The 19,585-nt window shown below is 38.8% G+C and overlaps 1 protein-coding gene and 1 pseudogene across 1 annotated transcript; one reads left to right on the plus strand and one right to left on the minus strand.

The window, feature by feature from the left end:
- Positions 1–1,103: 1,103 nt before the first annotated feature.
- LOC103956628 (heat shock 70 kDa protein 8) lies at positions 1,104–4,022 on the minus strand. Its single transcript, XM_009368653.3, has 2 exons — positions 3,867–4,022; positions 1,104–2,968 (listed from the first exon to the last, which is right to left on the minus strand). Exon 2 carries the CDS (start codon positions 2,964–2,966, stop codon positions 1,257–1,259), a length of 1,710 nt encoding a protein of 569 aa, XP_009366928.2. The 5' UTR covers positions 2,967–2,968; positions 3,867–4,022; the 3' UTR covers positions 1,104–1,256.
- An 853-nt stretch (positions 4,023–4,875) lies between these two features.
- Positions 4,876–14,755, plus strand: LOC103956671 (annotated as a pseudogene).
- Positions 14,756–19,585: the final 4,830 nt, after the last annotated feature.

The following is a 19,585-nucleotide window of genomic DNA, read 5'->3' on the forward strand; positions in this document are numbered from 1 at the left end:
TCGTCTCCAGGTCTTGTAGGATACAAAAATCAGGGAAAAAGGTTATGGAACAACGAAGTGATTTAGTTAATCTGCTAACGGAAATGAGATTAACGAAGGAGGAAGCAATCCGTAAAACGTTAGTTAAGGAAAGCTTGGAATCAAAATTAAAATTGCCAATATTACTAATTGAAACCCTTTCACCAGTTGGTAATTTTAGTGGTGGAAAAGACCTGTTTGGAACTGATTGTGAGAGTGGAAGGGCAGTGATGTGATCTGTAGCACCACTATCGATGATCCACTCTTGAGTATGACGACGAATCCCACCTGCTGCTGCTGCATTAGCTTGGGATTCAGTCGGGATTTTAGCTCCCACCATGGTCAGAAGCTGTTGAAACTGCTCACCGGTGAGGGCAAAAGGTATCATCCCTGGGTGATAGGAATGATGAACAAAGGAAGGACTAGAGGGATCACTGGAAGATTTGTGATCGCTCGGTCTTTGACTCGCTGGAGTCATTGGTGGGCTTTGGGTATCTGCCATCGCCAATGAAACAATCACTCCTTTAATTGAGCTATCAAATCAAATATACAATAGGTAAGTAAATTTCTTCCTTGATTCATGGATATCAGACAATCCAATTTGGTAGGAAATCGTTGACTATTGTAACACTCTTCACAAGAGTTCTTAGGTTCAAATCACATAGATGAAAATGACGTATTATAATTGTGTTGAGTTCATATAAATGGTGGACCCAGATTCACGCCATATGTGGTGGAAGATGCACAAATCCGTTTACCCATAAAAAAACAACCGTAAGTAATTTAAAGTTGAAAATGCCAGAAAGCCTTTTCTTGTGCAAATCGTTCATGAGTTTAAGGGTATTTTCAGATTGTATTACTTACAAGGACGCTCCAACGACATTGCGTTGTTGTTTCCCAAGTCTCGAGTTGATTCATGTTACAGATCTTGTAGTTGGTGATACCTCATTGAAAAAGCTTTTCTGTAACTGCCCTGTTCTTGAAGATTTGGTTGGATATGCACATCCATTTTTCGGAGGAGATGCAATGAATTTCAAAGCATTTGCTCCTGAGTTAAAGACTTAAAAGAACAACTGTGAAAGATAGAGAGTTGAACTATTTGAGCAGGAGCGCTCAAATTTATTTTTTTTACACTGAAAATCCACACTCAACAAAGCATGCATACGAAAACAGAGTATCATCCTTACATTTCACCAGTGGATGCTAAAACACGACCATGCATTCCTGTCAAGTAGTGACTATATCTTCTTCGGCACCGTAACCAAGTCTAGAGAAGAGCCATAAGCTCTCTGTAGGGCTTCAGCGCACCAGCCGTGACCATCATCAACTGTTGGCATCCTTACCCCCATGACTGGATTTACTGGCTGATGAGACCCCGGCATTAATACCCCGGCCAAAACTCTCAGCACGCTTGATGCATCGATGTCCAGAATTATTCTTATTTCCGGAACTCCTTTCGGGGATGGTGGAATTCCAGTGATCTTGAAATACCCCAGCAAATGGTTCTCTTCCACCTTCTTCCCCTCGCCTTCGTAGACGATTATTAGTGCTTCAGTTTGATTGTCATGGGCAGTTGTGAAGATCAGATCTTTTTGTGCTGGCATTGCTGTATTTCTAGGTACGATAGGCACAAAGTTGTTTCCATCAGCTCGGATCCCAAGGGCGAGAGGAGTGGCTTGAATGGTAAGCAAGTCCAAACTCCCAAAGGGATCGCTAACACCTGATGCCACCGCTCCTTCTAGTGCCGCTCCAATGACAGCAGCTTCCAACGGTTTCATCCCCTTGTACAGCTCCTCCTTTTTACAAATGCTCATGACAAGACTTTTTATCTTTGGAATATATGAGCATCCGCCAACAACTATTACATCGCTCACATCCTCGGTATCAACCTTTGCATCATGCAAGCACTTGCTTATGAGGCTCGCACACTTATCAAACACTGCTCGGTTAACTTCCTCAAATTCCTCCCGATCCACAACCTTACATATTTTTGTCCCATTTCCCAAGTCAACATCAATCTGCACACTAGTTTGGGAGGAGAGATTGTGGATTGCCTCCTGTGTTGCAACTCGAAGTATGCCAACTGACTTAATGTCATCAAGTCCGTGGCTAGTTAAAAGAGTCTCGGAATCTGGCAACAGATGGCGCATCATACTCTGAAGCAAGTCTTCCCCTCCAATGGCAGATCCTGCTAAGGCTTTTATTTGGGAAACTCCTCCAGCTGTAGCAGTAATAGCTACATCACAGTATCCAGCACCCATGTTAAAGATTAGAGCAATCTTCTCAGATCCGGTGTTTACGTTCTGATTTGAAATCTGTTGCGCGTATAACAGTGCGACAGCAGTTGGTTCAGGCATCAGTCTGAGTACATGAAGGCTAGCCATGGCACAAGCTCTTTCAATACGAGTCAGCTGGAATCGGCTGAATGAAGCTGGAATGGTGAGAACAACATTCTTTATGGGCCGCTTTAGCTGGATTTCTGCCATTGCCTTGAGTTCCACAAAAAATATTGCCAGAACTTCTTCAGGAGTGGTGGATCTCCATACATTGTTCACCAAGGCTGCGATCAGTGGACGCACCCCAATGCCCAATGTTTGAACCAAAAAGGGGAGGCTTTTGCTTGACTGAACAACTGGATCGGTGTCAACCCTGCCAATTAATCGTTTCATGTTGAAGATTGAAGCTCCAGATAACATGTCGTGCTCACTGGAGAGTTGATCGCTTACTCCCGCTGAAGGGTTTTCATCCTTGAATGTGACATACGACCGCATCATTTTCTGGTTTCTAATGTTCCTCAGGAGCTCAACCTGGGAGCCATTCCAGACAGCAACACTGCAATGTGAAGTGCCGATGTCAATCCCAATAGCGGTTTCAGGAAAAGGAGACGACGATTTTTCCTCTCCAGCGGTTTCACTATCAGATGCGACTGTGTATGCTGGCTCAGCCATTCCTGCATTTCAAAAATTGCAAATGGATGAAGAGCAGGTAGTTTACCCCAAGCAACACCTAGGAATCTCGTGGTCTCATGCACAATTGCGATATCTAGTATCTACCAAACTCTATCTTCCAATATCAGCATTCTCGATACTCTTTTATTACGATTTAATACAGCGAAAGAAATGATTCTGGTTTTCAATTTGAGGATGCGTTGAGATAATTCCTGGTTTAGGGACTGAAAAAGTTAAAAACTAAATAATAACAGAAGGAGCAACAAATCAAGGCTAGGAGCATCAAATCCTTAAAAACCTGCTGATACCCTTCCCTTGGGCTTTCGTAGCACAAACACCTCTCACAAACACCTCACAAACACCTTCATGCACGCCTTCTCACAAACACCTTCATGCAGACAGAATAGGCAAAAATATACTTCATGCACGCCTTCTCACAAACACCTCTTAGGCAACTTAGCCATCTCACATTTGTTGGTAGAAACATCCAAGGGAAATAAACCCACAACCCCACATATTTTGCTTGAATATTACATAATATGAAGACAGAAAATTTCAGGTGATCCTTACCAAACCCAGTAGCAACAATTATGTCACAAACTTAATGAAAATTTGATAGGAAAAAAATAAACCCAACAAAATATGTAAAAAACTTGGCAAGAAAACAAAAATTTCAGAAGAATAAAGATCCAAAACAGAGAGAAGAAGCTCTTCCAATTTCCAGAGAGCAAAAACTAGTTGCTGGCTACTAATAAAGTTGTTTAATTCAATAGAAAACAGCAAAAACAAGTGCATGCATTGGTAATTACAGGTACACAGGGACATAGCTAGGTAGCATGGTTATTAATTAAGGAAAATAAAAAGAAGCTAAACTGTGTACAGAGAAGATGAGGGACTTACAGTAGAGAGAGATAGAAGAGCACCAACGATCGGTGAGAGAGAGATAGCGAGAGAGCGTCTTAATACAACGGTGCTGGTGCTGCCCAACTTCTAGAGCTTCCTAGAGTGCGAAGGTGGTCACCTTTCTTTTGTACTGGAAAGGTATAGGATATGACAACGGTTTGCGAGAAGGGTCCAGAACTTCTGCCAATTTACATGGGTTGGATCATCTACCAATTCTTGGATCGGGTTTTGAGCCCAAGCCCAACCCGAGAGAAACCGTTTCAAAAAACGAAATGCGGGCGAGATGTCGAGGGAACTCTATAATAATGGTTGAAGTGTTAAGCGGTTAACAAGTTTTACAACTACCAAGCTACTATGCACACTCCACAATCTATCATTTGATGGTCATCTCCTCCACTCTAATTGAAATCATTTTGTATATGATCAAATAAATAGATTAACACAACGTCTTGATAAACAACTAAATATAAATACACACGATGCCTCGATAACTAAAGTGATTGAATTTTTGCAAGGACATTATTATTCAACGAGAATTTAAGAAATGAATGGTTCATGTAGTTTAGTTAGATTGTTTTGTTAGTCAAAACAAATAATCAACACCGTATAAGCTTACTAACTGGATAGTGCCAAAGCTCAATATAGAATTCCAACATTGATAAAATAGATAATACTAGACCAGTAACTATTAATTTTGTTGTTAGAAAAAGAATATTTGTTGCTCCTTATATTACTAATTGAATTTTATGGTAAAACGTCGACTTTTTTATTTGTTCCAAATTAGTTTGATACATAATCGAAGACCAAGTATTTGATCGCTAGGCTTCATGATCCCATTGAAAACCATAAACCATTGACGCAATGAAACTCCATACAAAAGCTCAGACAATGTTTTTGGTGTTGGCACGTTAACTGATACTTGAAACTTGTCATGTTTGGCTGCTTGACAACAATAACATCATGCATGCAACATGCTCACGAACATTCCAAAAAAAAAAAAAAATAAATTCAGGATCAGTCACCACTTCAGGTCTCAGAATCACAGTCATGGCCTCCCTCAAATTCCTTTTCTTTATTATCCTCCCTATTTCATTCTTCATTCTCTCTGCACCCACTAGACCCTCTAACCCCTTCAGAGCTACAGCTAGTCCAAACCCTAATCACAGCCCAGTACATCTCCAATTCCTTTAACTTCAACATCACGTTTCACTACATAGGCCTTGAAGACCCCCACAAGCCAACCCTCCTCACATTCCTCTCAACCCAAAACTCCAGAACCCTAACCCCACCCCGTCGCCGAGCCCTTGTCATTGCTCGAATCAACCAAACCACCCACGAAATCACTGTCGATTTGTCAACCGACTCCGTCATCTCCGACCGCATTCACACCGGCCACGGCTACCCCATTATCATGGCCGAAGAGCAAGAGGCCGCTCAAGCATTGGCACTCCAATACGCACCCTTTTTGGCTGCGGTGAGGAAGCGGGGATTGAAGGTCGAGGAGGCTCTGTGTGACGTTTTTCCTGTGGGATGGTACGGTGAGGACAGGGTTAAGAACAAGAGGATAGTCAATCTCCTTTGTTTTTATTTGGATGGGACTGTTACTTTTGAGACGAGGCCTGTAGAGGGAGCGACGATGACCGTTGATCTTGACGAGATGAAGATCGTGGAGTTTAGGGATAGATTATGGTTCCGATGCCAAAGGCTACCGGGACGGACTATAGAGCGTCGGTTCGAAAGCCTCCATTTGGGGCAAGGTTGAGTGCGGTCACGGTGGAGCAACCTGACGGCCCAAGTTTTGAAATTCATGGACACTCCGTTAGGTAATTGAAATGCATCACATTTATTCATTTTTAGCTATGGCCTACGTGTTAGTGTTTAAAGTAATTTGCAGGTGATTTTGATGTGGTTTTTGTATGACTTTCAACAAGAAATTGTTGCCTTTTGTGTATATTCCTGTAATTTTGAGATTCTTAACATAGTATGATTTCATGTAATTATTTTTTTCCTTAGTCATATGACTGTAACATCCTATAAATTCTTCGTTGAGAGATGAATAAACACAATATACTATTTCAAAAGCATTCTCTTCTTTATCACAGCCTAGGTTAATAAAAAAAAATTATATAGAAATCGTACTGTGCGCAGAACCGATACCCACCAGTTGCGCAGCCAATTGTGCAGCACACTGTCAGATCAGCAAGCGGCGCCGTCGTTGGTGACCCGAGTTCATTCCCGCATCCACCCAGACCAGCGAGCGATGCCGTCGTTGCTGATCCGAGTTCACCGAGCCGGTCGTTGCAGCCACCCACCACTACCCGCTGTTGCATCACGTGGCCACAAACCGAGGTCAAAAACCCAGAAATTACCGCTGCAAATCCCGATTGAGAACCACCACCTGTGTAACCGCTGCGATTAGGAACCCAGGACCTGACCCATTGATCTGTATTCATACCATCACCCAGATCCGACTGACCCAGGATTGCATGCCCGCTGCTCATCACATCCTTGTTGCACTGCTGCACAGACGACCACCGCATAGCCGCTGTACCACAGACGATACTGTACGCACGGTCGTCGCCTGATCAGAACCTCTTCCGCACCCGACCCGCTTGTCGCCTGCATCCACTGCACCACACCACCGTTGCTGCTCGACCCGAGAACACCAAAGTCGGATCGCGTTCGTCCTCGCCTTGTACTCTGCCGCAGACTGTCATCGCCAGAAGGAACAAAATTAGAAAATTGAAAGGATCTTGCTGCTGTGTTTGTTCGCACCGAAGAGAAAATAAGAACACAAAAAAAAAAAAAAAAAAAAAAAAAAGGGAAAAAGGAAGGAAAAAAAAAAAGAAAGAAAAAAGAAAAAAGAAAAAAAGGAAAAAAAAAAAAGAAAAGAGAAAAAAAATTAGTTTGTTTTTTATTTATTTATTTGGGGTTATTGTTTGTTTTTCCCAAGTCTGTTTGACCTAGTTGGTTCAAAATCTTGGCTCTATCAATCACCTTATACGTTGCACTTAACTCACACGGAGCAATAACATGCCGAACTCATCATCCCTGCTGTAATAAGTAGTGTGCATTGGTTGCCGAAGTTAAGGTAGATTTTGATCATATAAGTAATGATGCGTAAGGCTTTAAAGGTTTTTGCATCTGTTCCGAAAATATATAGATAATTGATTCTGGTGCTACTGAACATATGACTTGTGATTCTAAAGAGGTACAAACACTAAACTCATCCACCAAAACTAACGTGAGTGTTGCTAATGGTAATGTTGCCCCCATTATTGGGGAAGGTGCTATCTCTCTTTCTGATACCCTCAATCTTGATTCTGTACTTGTTGTTCCTTTTCTTGACTATAATTTATTATATGTTGCTCAAATAACTATCACCCTACATTATCTTGTGATTTTTTGGCCTTCCTTTTGTGTTTTTAAGGACATTCGGACTTGTAAGACGATTGATTATGGTATTAGGAAGGTGAAGCTCTACTACTTAGAACTAACATCGAATAGTACCCGAATGTTGACTCAAGCTCTTGCTGTGGAAGGATCTCAGGGGGAGAAGAATAAAGCTTCGTATGTTTGGTTATGGCATCGTCGACTTGGACATGCTTACGAAGGTTGTTTCCTAGCTTATTTGTTCATAACGATGTTTCTAGCTTTAAATGTTGTGTTTGTGAATTGGCTAAAAGTCACCATACTTCGTTTCCATCTAGTTTGAGTAAAACTTCAGTTCCATTTATGATAATTCATTATGATGTGTTGAGGCCCTCTAAAACTGCTACATTTGGTGGTGCTTATTGGTTCATTACTTTTATTGATGATTGCACACGTATGACTTGAGTTTGTTTAATGAAGGCCAAAAGTGAAGTTCTTTTTTTGTTTCAACGATTTCACAAAATGGTGCAAGTACAGTATAAGTCACAAATACAGGTTCTCAGGAGTGATAATGGTGGTGAGTATGTGAACTCTGAACTTCGTGCTTTTCTTGATCATCAAACTACATGCCCATATACTCCACAACAAAATGGAGTTGCAGAACGCAAGAACCGTCAACTTCTGGAGGTTGTTCGTGCTTCCTTGCTTCAGGCGCGTCTCCATTATCCTATTAGGGAGAAGCTCTCACTTCAGCTGCGTATCTTATTAATTGTGTTCCATCTCGATCAGTTGATTTTCAGACACCATTTCAAGCTTTCTCTTCACATATTGATGCTCCTGCAATCCCAATCTTCACCTCACGTGTTTGGCTGTGTGGCCTTTGTTCATCTCCACCAACAGCAGAGAAGTAAGCTTGAACCTGGGGCCTTACGGTGTGTGTTTGTTGGACATGCCTCCAGTAAAAAAGGATATCGATGTTATCACTCTCCAACAAAAAGCTGTTTATTACTATATATGTTGCATTTCATGAGCATGAGATGTTCTTTGCCAATCCTGAGTCTTCACTTCAGGGGGAGAATCAGATAGAAGTTCAAACTCTTGAATATACAATTCTGGATACAGATATTTTGAATGATGTGGAATTAAGTGGTAATGTTTTGGAGACAAGTGGTGATCATTCACATGGAAATAATGATGTGAATGATGTGGAATTAAGTGGTAATGTCTTGGAGACAAGTGGTGACCATTCAGATGAAAATGATGCTAAAAGCCTTGTAAGGGGTGAGCTGACGCCACCAAAAAACTCATTGCCTTCCTCACTACCAGACAATCCAGTGTTGCATGATATCTCATAGTCAGTCTCGCCACTCTTGAGCCCTAATGACTATAACCAATCATCTTCGATTTCGGATATGCACCATCACCACGTCGTCTCCCTAACCGTGTCACCCGAGGTATTCCTAAACTTACTTATGAAGCTGACCCTAAATGCAACACTACATATTCGGTGAATAAATCCAACCCTGAACCTAATATGTTATACCCATTAAGTAATTATGTGTCAACCAGTTACTTATCAAAATCAAACAAGTCATTTGTGCATCAATTATCTACTACATCTATTCCTAACAGTGTGTAGAAGGCTTTAGCTGATCCACGTTGGCAAGCAGCAATGAATGAAGAATTGAAGTCTTTGAAGAAGAATACTACCTGGGAGATCACAAACTTGCCAGTTGGCAAGAAACCTATATGATGTAAATGCATTTATACTGTGAAGTATAAGGCCAATGGGACAGTGGATCGCTTCAAAGCAAGACTGGTAGCAAAAGGGTACACTTAAAAGTATGGAATCAATTATAAGGATACTTTTGCTCCTGTGGTCAAAATCAACACGGTTCGTGTTTTGTTGTCTTTGGCTGCAATCTTAATTGGCCTTTACATCAGTTTGATGTGAAGAATGCCTTTTTGCATGGAGATTTGACAGAAGAGATTTATATGGATTTTCCACCAGGATGTAATGCTTCGGATAAATACAAAAGAAAGGTTTGTAGGTTGAAGAAATCCTTATATGGTTTGAAGCAGTCTCCTCGAGCATGGTTTAGAAGATTCACAAGATCTATGAGCGCGTTTGGTTACAAGCAAAGTAACTCTGATCATACTCTGTTCCTGAAAAGAAGAAATGGAAAGTTGACTGCACTTATTGTGCATGTAGATGATATGGTGGTAATAGGGAATGATTCGGAAGAATGTGTGGCCTTGCAAAGATACTTGTCTACAGAATTTAAGATGAAAGATCTTGGATCCCTAAAATATTTTTTAGGGATTGAGGTATCGAAAAGTAGTTCTAGAATTTTCTTGTCACAGAGGAAGTATATTATTGATCTGTTGCACGAAACTGACATGTTAGTTTGTCAGCCAGTAGCTACACCATTAGAGGAATGATTGAAGCTTTCTATTGAGCCTAATCAAGTACCAGTTGACAAAAGGAGATACCAAAGGTTAGTAGGCCGTTTAATGTACTTGGCACACACAAGACTAGACCTTGCTTATACCTTGAGTATAGTAAGTCAATATATACATGACCCTGGAGAACAACATATGAATGCAATCATGTGGATTTTGCGATATTTAAAGAGAAGTCTGGACAAAGGAATCCTGTTTAAAAGGAATAACCATTTTAGAGTTGAAGGTTATACTGATGCGGATTGGGCAGGTTCAGTTGACGATAGACGCTCAACATTAGGTTACTTTACATTTGTTGGAGGTAACTTGGTTACATGGAGAAGTAAGAAACAGAATGTGGTTGCTCGTTCCAGTGCAGAAGCTAAATACAGAGGTATGACCTTGGGGATTTGTGAAATTTTGTGGCTTAAGCTTCTGTTAAGTGATTTGGGTATAAAGTATGATCAACCCATGAATTTATTTTGTGATAATAAAGTTGCTCGGGACATTGTACATAATCCAGTACAACATGACTAAACAAAGCATGTTGAAGTTGATCAATTCTTTATTAAAGAAAAATTGGAGGAGAAAATAATTGAGGTACTGGCAATAAGAACAGAAGATCAATTGGCAGATATCCTCACAAAGGCTGTTTCAAGTTTCTTACACAAGTTGGGCATGTGCGACATATATGCACCAACTTGAGGGGGAGTGTTGACTCTTGTGTATATTCCTGTAATCTTGGGATTCTTAGTATACTATGATTTCATGTAATTATTTATTTCCTTATTGATATGATTGTAACATCCTATAAACTCCTCCTTGAGAGATGAATAGACACAATATACTATTCCAAAAGCATTCTATTCTGAAATTGAAGAGCTCTATGAGTTGGTGGGCAGAGAACACGAAGAAGCAAATATGGAGTTCATTGCCCTGAATTCACGTTGGATTCGATTACATCACATACAAGGTGTGCATACTGTGATATAGCTGTTGCTCACACAAGCAACATGAATGTGATCACTTGCAAAGCACACAGGCAACTTAAAACCATAACAAAATAATACGTGGCAAGATATACACCTAGATGTTATAATCTTGACCGTTAATTTCAAACTTAAACAACTCAAACACTTAGACAAAATCCTGCAATCCAAGCTTCATCTTCATGCATTCTAGGACATTTGATCCTGTAACAATGATTATTCATCAGCACTATGCTCTACACTAAATTTCACTTTACTTGACCTCTATACTATGTTCTATCTCACCTTTAACTCCTGCTTTTAACTCACCAACATGGCTGAAAAAGACTAGGGTACCATTATCACATCAAAGAAACTTAACACCTCTCAATCCAATTGATGGAATTGGCTAACGTTAGATACGGAGAAAGAGTGGATAGGGTCAAAGTGAGACAGAGAGCAATGTAAAGGTAATGTGGAACAGTAAGACTGAGTGCATATGGTAAAGTGAGACAAAATAAAGTGAGAAACTAAAACAGAAATTGGTGTAGAGTGCAACGAGCATAACAGAAAAAACCTTTCAAATAAAATGTCTTATATCAAACAATAAATAAAATGCCCTTAGAGCAGTTCCACCGAAGCTGATAGCCCGATGGACTGCCTATCAAACTGTCCCAAACCACCCGAGCAAGAAGGTCCAGCCCAAGTTGGTGATTGAGTTCGAGGGGGCCCGAGGGAGAGGGCCGTGGGGAGTTATTGGCATGAGAGCCCGAAGTGGATATGATGCAAGGTTAACGTCACCCTAACGTCAACCACATTCAACTTCTATTTTGTGTCAATTGCTGGGGCCCGTGTACGCAGGTTTTTGTCAGTGACCGTTGGAGGCCACGTGGCGCCTCCTAGCCCGTTGGATCACAACGGTAATTTTTCTATACCATTGGATTTCCAACGGTAATAAAATTTTTAAAACCTTATTTAATTTTAGCCGTTGGATTTGAGATCAACAGTCCACATTATTCACCTTTATAAATTAAAAAAAGAAAAAAGAAAAAACAATTTAAAATTCTGAAATCTTACCGTTGTGCCACGTGACACAATCTGGAGTGTTGGAATTCAAATTTTTTTTAATCCAACGGTAGAAATCTTATCAGAAATTTATCCTTAACGATTCTGAAAAGGTAATGACACGTGGCACGACGGCATTATAAAAATCTTATCGCAATCCATCACCAATAATTGTCTTTTTGGATAATGACACGTGATGCAACAAAAACGATTAAAAATCTTATCCAAAATTACAAATAAAATTATTTTGTATTATTTAATAAATAAAAAAATACTAATATTTTATTGCCTATTGCCAAGGCTATGCAATTTAGAGGTGGAGATGCAAAAGGCAGTGACTGTTCACTGGGTGGATTAAATAGTGAATAGCCATAGGGGGCCTTAACAACAGTGGAACTGCTCTTATAACATGTTAAATTTGTTATCGTTATTTTGCATTTTTGTAATCATAGAAATATATGTGGATTAAAGGAAAGATCATTACTTACTGTTGGAGCAATTTCAGAAAATATGAAAATAATGTTAGAGAAATTTTATAATAACTATTATATGGGTACAACGTAATATGAAAGTAGAAAGATGAAAGAAATACTGACAAACTTGGAGATTGAGGTTTGCATAAATAAAATGTTCTAAAAATAGAATTGCGCTTATGTTCTTATGCTTGCAGTTTGGTAGGCGTCAGTCTTCTAGGATTTAACAATATATAATATAAAGTCGAAGCACTATGTACAATCTTCGGACTCTGGCGAACCTAATATATTCCGAACTCTCAAGATACGACTCGGAATTGAACAATATCAAAAAAATTAGATTGGAATTATAACTCTCCATTTTCTCCCTTTTACATAGCTGTCATTAGGGGTTATAAAGAACTCTGACTTCTAGGAATCGTTGTAGTGGTTGTTCGCTAATTGATGCCACCTTTCTCATCTAATTCATAAACCATTTCAAAAGACATGTCTTTTACATAATGGTACTGCTGCACTATTTGGTTTTGTTAAGAAACCTAATAATATGCACTTGGCGTCTCTACTGACATATATTTTCCATTCAACCTTTTAAATTAAATATTATAATATAAATTTCAACACTTACAATAAATGATATATCTCTTTGCGTCTATTTTCAGTCACGTGACGATGGTTTTAGACTTATAGGTGTACAATTAGTCATAAACTCATTGACTAACATGGAACAATCTCTTGCTTCTACTCTTTCTCATTTCACGTTCCAATATCAACTAAACTGATTTTATTTTTAATTTCACACAAAAGCAGGTGGGCAAACTGGGATTTTCATCTGGGTTTCGATATGAGAGCTGGTCCAATCATATCCTTAGCATCCATTTACGACATAGAGCAGCAGAAATTTCGTCGCGTGCTATACAGAGCCTTGATCTCAGAGCTGTTTGTGCCGTACATGGACCTAACCGAAGAATGGTACTCCAGGACATTTCTTGATGCAGGTGAATTTGGTTTTGGCCAATCTGCAGTGTCACTGGAGCCACTTAGGGACTGCCCAGCAAATGCAAAATTCATGGACGCTTATGTTGCTGGACTAGATGGAAAACCAAATAAAAAGTCCAAGGTTATTTGCCTTTTTGAACAACATGATGGAGACATAATGTGGCGCCACACCGAGACTACCATATCAAAGAAAGGGGTAAGTGTTATTCCCTAGCTCAAATTTTGAACTCAAGTGTGAGAGGGATATGGCTTGGTTGTTATTTAAGTGCAAGATAGGGATGTGAATTGCCCTAGTAAATAGCTTAACCCACGGTTGCAATAGTGGTACGTGTTTGATTTATTATGTTGAAGAGGTTTGCTTGATTTAGTTGACATTGATAGTGGTGTTGCAGATAAGCGAGGTTAGGCCAGAATTGAGCTTAGTGCTAAGGATGGTGTCAACAGTGAGCAATTACGACTATAATACTAAAATAAGATATATCATTTTTTTTTTCCATATAACGTGACATTTATGATGTGTTTCTAACAAGAAGCATAATATTTCTTGTCTAGCTATATTAAAAGTGTACTTCTGCTGTTAATGTGATCACTAATATGTTGGATATGCTAGCATTATTCTTTGCGAAACCTTATTTATTTTTCAAAGTAGCCCTCACTTGGAAATTTTTTTGGCTCCGTTCCATGTCTCATCCTATGACTAGATATAAAACAAATAGTTACAATCTGTAAAACAACTGGTTACACCTAAAATTTCATCCTTGTTGCAGGTGGGGCTAACTGGTTGTTTGGAAGTGAAGGGAACCGAGTACACTAACACACAACAAATAGAGGAGGAAGTGTACGGTACTCCTAATAGAAAATAGAGTGGCTGTCAACCATGATCACTTTCTTACCTGTCACCTTGATCTTGATGGTGAAGCCAACTCCTTTGTCAAGTTGCAAACAACCAGAGCGGGTGACCCAAAGTCACCCAGGAAGGGTTACTGGAAGGTAGTCAGCGAGACAGCTAAAACGGAGTCTGATGCAAAGATCAAGCTCGGCTCCATTGCTGCTGATCTGGTGGTTGTGAACCCCAACAAGAATTATACACAAATCCGAGGAGGCTTCACTAAGTACAATGTGTGGGTTACACCATATAACAAATCTGAAAAATGGGCAGGGGGACTATATGCTGATCAAAGCAGGGGGGATGATACCTTGGCTACATGGAGCAGTAGGTAGCTACTAATTAGTCGTTTACCCTAATTTTTTTTTTATTATAGGTTAAGTAGTGAAATTTACCATGATGTTTAGATTAATTTCATTGTTTCAGGGATAGGGACATTGAAAATAAAGACATTGTGTTATGGTACACCTGGGTTTTCATCATGTGCCATACCAAGAAGATTTTCCCATAATGCTAACGATCAGCGGCCAGTTTGAGCTCCGGCCGAGCAATTTCTTCGAAAGCAATCCAATATGTGAGGGGTTCAAATTGCTCATCCAGCTTCAGCATTGTCACAGGAAGAAACTCTGCTTGAAGGAAGATGAACATCCAAGTGTCTGTTTATACTCCTTGTACATTTCCTAGTATAGGAGGAGGTACCACTTTGAACAAAATTCCATTAATTTTTAACAATGACTGCATGTCATGCTGTACTGATAATCATACAATTTCTTAATTATTGAGTAAACTCAATTAATTTTCCTTGCTCTTAATGCAAGAAAAATACCCCAAAAAAAGAAAAAAAAAATGGGAGAGGCTGAGAATGGAAGGCTAAGAAATTGTTCATTAAGCCATTGAAGACAGCCCTGTATAGTTCATTTGGTATTCTAGTCTAGAAATTCTATAAGAAATTTCCTTGAAGGGTTTGCCTTGTGAAAGAAATTTCCTAGTACTGAACTAACGTCTTGTAAGAAGCACTTTTGTTCGTAAGTACTTATCCTAATAGCGTTTTTATGAGAAGTACGTTGAAATTTAATTAAGAGAAATGATAATCACACTCTTTTTCTCTTCGTACACACTCCAAGTCAATTGTTGCCATTTGGTTTATTCAATCATATGACTACAAATAAGGAGGGGTGTGTAAGAGGAGAAAAAATGTGTGTGATTCTAGTTACAATACTGAACAAGAGTATGTAAGTGGCTTCTTGTTCAAGTGCTAATTAGGAACATTTATCTCTACATAATTTTTCCTTCTTCATGGTATAAGTAATTTAAATACAATAATCTATTATTGTTAAATCTTTATAGGCATCGACACACTTATTATTAAACTTGTAACATGTGACTTATTTAAGAGAAAACAGTTGCAAAGACAAATGTGTACAATGATGATTCATGGCGCCTCCTCACTTAATAAACAAAGACTCAGAAGCAAAGCAAAGCAGCTGCAATTAAATATGAGTGCAACGCAAAGGACTAGTGAAATGCAAGGACCTGCAAAATTAAAGTCCAGGAAGATTCAGTTGTCCCATTGAAGTCAGAGAAAACGATGAGTTCGTCGTAGATTTGGCCACCGGCTCAATCATATCCGATCACGTCACACAGGTCCAGGACACCCTCCTCTCACCTTTACCGAGCTTTTCCTAACTAGTAAGCTTCCTCTCAGTCACCCCAAATTCATAAACTCAATTTCAGTCAGGGGATTGAATTTATCTGAAGTTTCATACCTACCCTTTTCAATTGGATTGTAGGGAGAAGATATTACCAAGTGAGCTGTAAAATTTCAATGCTTCTATAGAGGAGGATCAGTCACGTGAACACAGACGGTCTTAGTTATTGGAGCGATTCTTTCTACGTTTTTTAACAACCAAGATCTCAGTCTACTAACTAGCCATGTTTGGGAGTATTATAAATTCTCTTAACCATATAGACTACGAACCCCACCAAGATGTTGATTTCCTAAGTAATAACTATTGGAGAACAATTTAGAAACAACAAAATAACAGAAATATAGAACCGAAATACTTATACTTTATTATTCAAAAATACTACAATACAGAATGCAAGTACACAATAATTACAAAAAATTAAAATAATACTAACTTGAATGAATTGAAGGTACAGGCTAGCGCAAAAGTTATGTCCTTCAAATAGTAGTTCCGTCCCACTCTTGTGTTTGTGGTTCTACAATGTCTGCTCGACCAAAGAGTTGTGTCTATTAATCAAAACGTTTTTAATTAATTTAATTAAAAACTTAATTCGAAATTAAAACTAATTGATCAGAGTAATTTTAATTCCTTGGCCCCAAGGCTCAAGGCCCTTGTCTTGATTAATTAATATTAATATTATAGTATAATCATCAAGCCTAATCCACACAATTAGTGGCCCAAACCTCAATCCTCATTCCAAATGGTCCAACACCTAATCAAAAATAAAAAGGACTTGACCTATATAAAGGCCTTTGACAAATTGTTGTTTCCCGATGTGGGACAATGGGAGCTCAAAAATCCATCAATACCCCACATTTTGAGCCAACTATTAGGTCCTAGGGTAGGGTGAAAATGAGAGTAAACAATAGATGTGACACATATCAGGAGAGATGTCTTTTGGACTTGAACCTACCTTAGTATATACTTATCGGATTTACTAGATGACGCACTGAATATAAAATCTTGAATTGTTCATCTCCGCAGTAAACCAAGACAATAAGCAAAACATATGTCACACCAACACATTGCAAATTCATACGTTTGTGTTCATTTTGGTCATGGACAAATCTTGGATTCATGAGAGCTTTAGAGAATGTAGCCATGTAATTCTCATAAATGCGACCCCACATTTACTCTCATATAGGTGATATTGATTAAGAATAGGCTTCTACTATTCCACTTGATTTACAAGTATCAATATCATTAAACTAATGTATCCTACACCATCAGCAGTCACCACACTTCTTCCATCACAGCAGTCACCACACTTAGCCAAGAATCAAATTAGCTAACCAAGATCTTTCATATCGAAACTTGATTTCAATATCTTCTTGGTCCAATTTATTATCTCTTTGTTAGTTCCCATTATAAGCATATCATCTACATATAAACACAACATAACGCAAGCATTATTTTGAGTTTTTGTGTAGACACACTTATCACACTCATTTATTTTAAAACCGTGTGTGATCATAATATAGTCAAAATTTTCATGCCATTGCTTTGGAGCTTGTTTAAGCCCATATAGTGATTTCACAAGTTTACAAACTTTGTGTTCTTGACCTTTAACCACAAACCCCTTGGGTTGTTCCATATATATTTCCTCATCTAAGTCTCCATTTAAGAACGCAGTCTTTACATCCATTTGATGTATTTCCATGTTATGGAGTGCAGCTATAGCAATCAATAGTCTTATTGACGTAATTCTCGTTACAGGCGAGTATGTATCTAAGAAATCCAAACCATGTTTTTGACAGTATCCTTTAGCTACCAAATGAGCCTTATATTTGTCAATTGTATCATCAGGTTTTAATTTCTTCTTAAAGATCCATTTGTACCCAATTGGCTTATTGCCAGGGGGCAAATCGACTAATTCCCATGTATGATTTTGCATAATGGAATCTATCTCACTGTTAACTACATCCTTCCAAAAGGGGAGCTTCAGGAGTGGACATGGCCTCCTTGAATGATTGAGGTTCTGTCTCAGTTAATAAGGTCACAAAATCAGGCCCAAAGTCTTTTCGAATTTTTGTCCTTTTACTCCTTCTAGGTTCAAGTTCTTCTTGAACTCTAGACGAGGATGAACCATCATCATGTTCTCTAGGTTCGTCATTAACCTCAGATACATCATCATGTTATCTCTTTTTTAACAAATTAGACTTGCCTATTTTGTATGGAAATATATCCTCAAAAAATATTGTATTTATAGATTCTATAATAGTATTGACATGTATATCACTTACTTTAGAATGAAAAAGTAAGAATCTATAAGTTGAACTATTACATGCAAAACCAATAAAAACACAATCTATAGTTTTAGGCCCTAATTTTGTTCTCTTTGGCAATGAGACTTGTACTTTTGCCAGGCAACCCCACACTTTAAGCAATTTAAACGTTAGGGTTCTTCCTTTCCATAATTCATACGGTGACTCCTTTCTCGTTTTAGATGGAATTCGCTTCAAAATTTTATTTGTAGTAAGTAAAGCTTCACCCCACAAATTGTGTGGAAGCCTAGAGCTATTCAACATAGAATTGATCATGTCTTTAAAAGTCTTATTTTTCCGTTTGGTAACACCGTTTTGTTGCGGTGTATAAGGGGCTGTTGTTTGATGAATTATGCCATGTGTGGCACAAAATTCAGCAAAGGCATGAGACTTATATTATCCTCCCCTATCGGACCTTAAGACTTTAATCTTCTTGTTAAGTTGATTCTCAACGTCTGCCTTATATGTCTTAAACATATCCAAGGTCTCATCTTTACTATGAAGTAAATAAACATAACAATACTTACTAAAATCATCTATAAATGTTACATAATAGTTCTTTCCATCACGAGTTGGATATGATCTAAAATCACACAAGTCACTATGAATTAAATCTAATAGATGCAGGACGTCAAGGAGGGTTAATTCCTTTCCAGAAGTGAATTTCAAAACACATTTTCCTATTCCAGCCACAATAGATGCAGATGCATTTCCCATAAACAGTTGCTCGTTCCCCTTGATTTTCTGGTACGTAGAGAACATATTTCTATCACCACATACATGGCGAGTCGCACCGGTATCTATCCACCAATCAGCATGGTCAGATACAATGTTGACTTTAGAAATCATTGCAGCCAAGGCATCGACATTGTTTTCAATCAGGTTCGCGCAGTTGTTGTTGCCTTGATTTCCAGGACCTTGATCCATTTGATGGCGACATTCTTGAGCCCTATGGCCTTGCTTTCCACAAACCCAGCAACTTCCCTTGATTTTTTTGAAGTCTTTGCTTTTCGCACCAGGGACAAAGTGTTTTTCCTTCTTCTTAGTTTTCTGGAATTTTGGCCTTTGCTTTGATGAACTTCCTTCAACAAGATTAGCCTTGGCTTCCATACTCAAAACCAGACTCTTCTCATTTTTTTTGCTATCTTCCTCAATTCTCAGCCTTACAATGAGATCCTCAAGGGTCATCTCCTTACGTTTGTGCTTGAGATAATTCTTGAACTCTTTCCAAGAAGATGACAGTTTTTCTATAAAGGACGCCACTTGGAAGGACTCATTGATCACCATCCCTTCAACATGAATGTCATGGATGATTTTCTGGAAATCTTCAGTTTGAGAGACAATGGACTTGGAATCCACCATTTTGTAGTCTAAAAATTTGCCTACGACAAATTTCTTTGAACCAACATCCTCAGTTTTATATTTTTTTCTCAAGTGATTCCCAAAGTTCCTTGGCTGTTTTGCATATCACATAGACATCATACAACGAATCATCTAATGCA

Source organism: the organism of the source record quoted next, unplaced genomic scaffold (assembly GCF_019419815.1).
Source record: "Pyrus x bretschneideri cultivar Hongxiangsu unplaced genomic scaffold, Pyrus_bretschneideri_v1 Contig21, whole genome shotgun sequence".
Taxonomy (NCBI): domain Eukaryota; kingdom Viridiplantae; phylum Streptophyta; class Magnoliopsida; order Rosales; family Rosaceae; genus Pyrus; species Pyrus x bretschneideri.

Bases quoted from the DNA above. Each gene is read 5' to 3' on its own strand.
- LOC103956628 (XM_009368653.3), bottom strand. From the start codon at position 2,966: ATGGCTGAGCCAGCATACACAGTCGCATCTGATAGTGAAACCGCTGGA.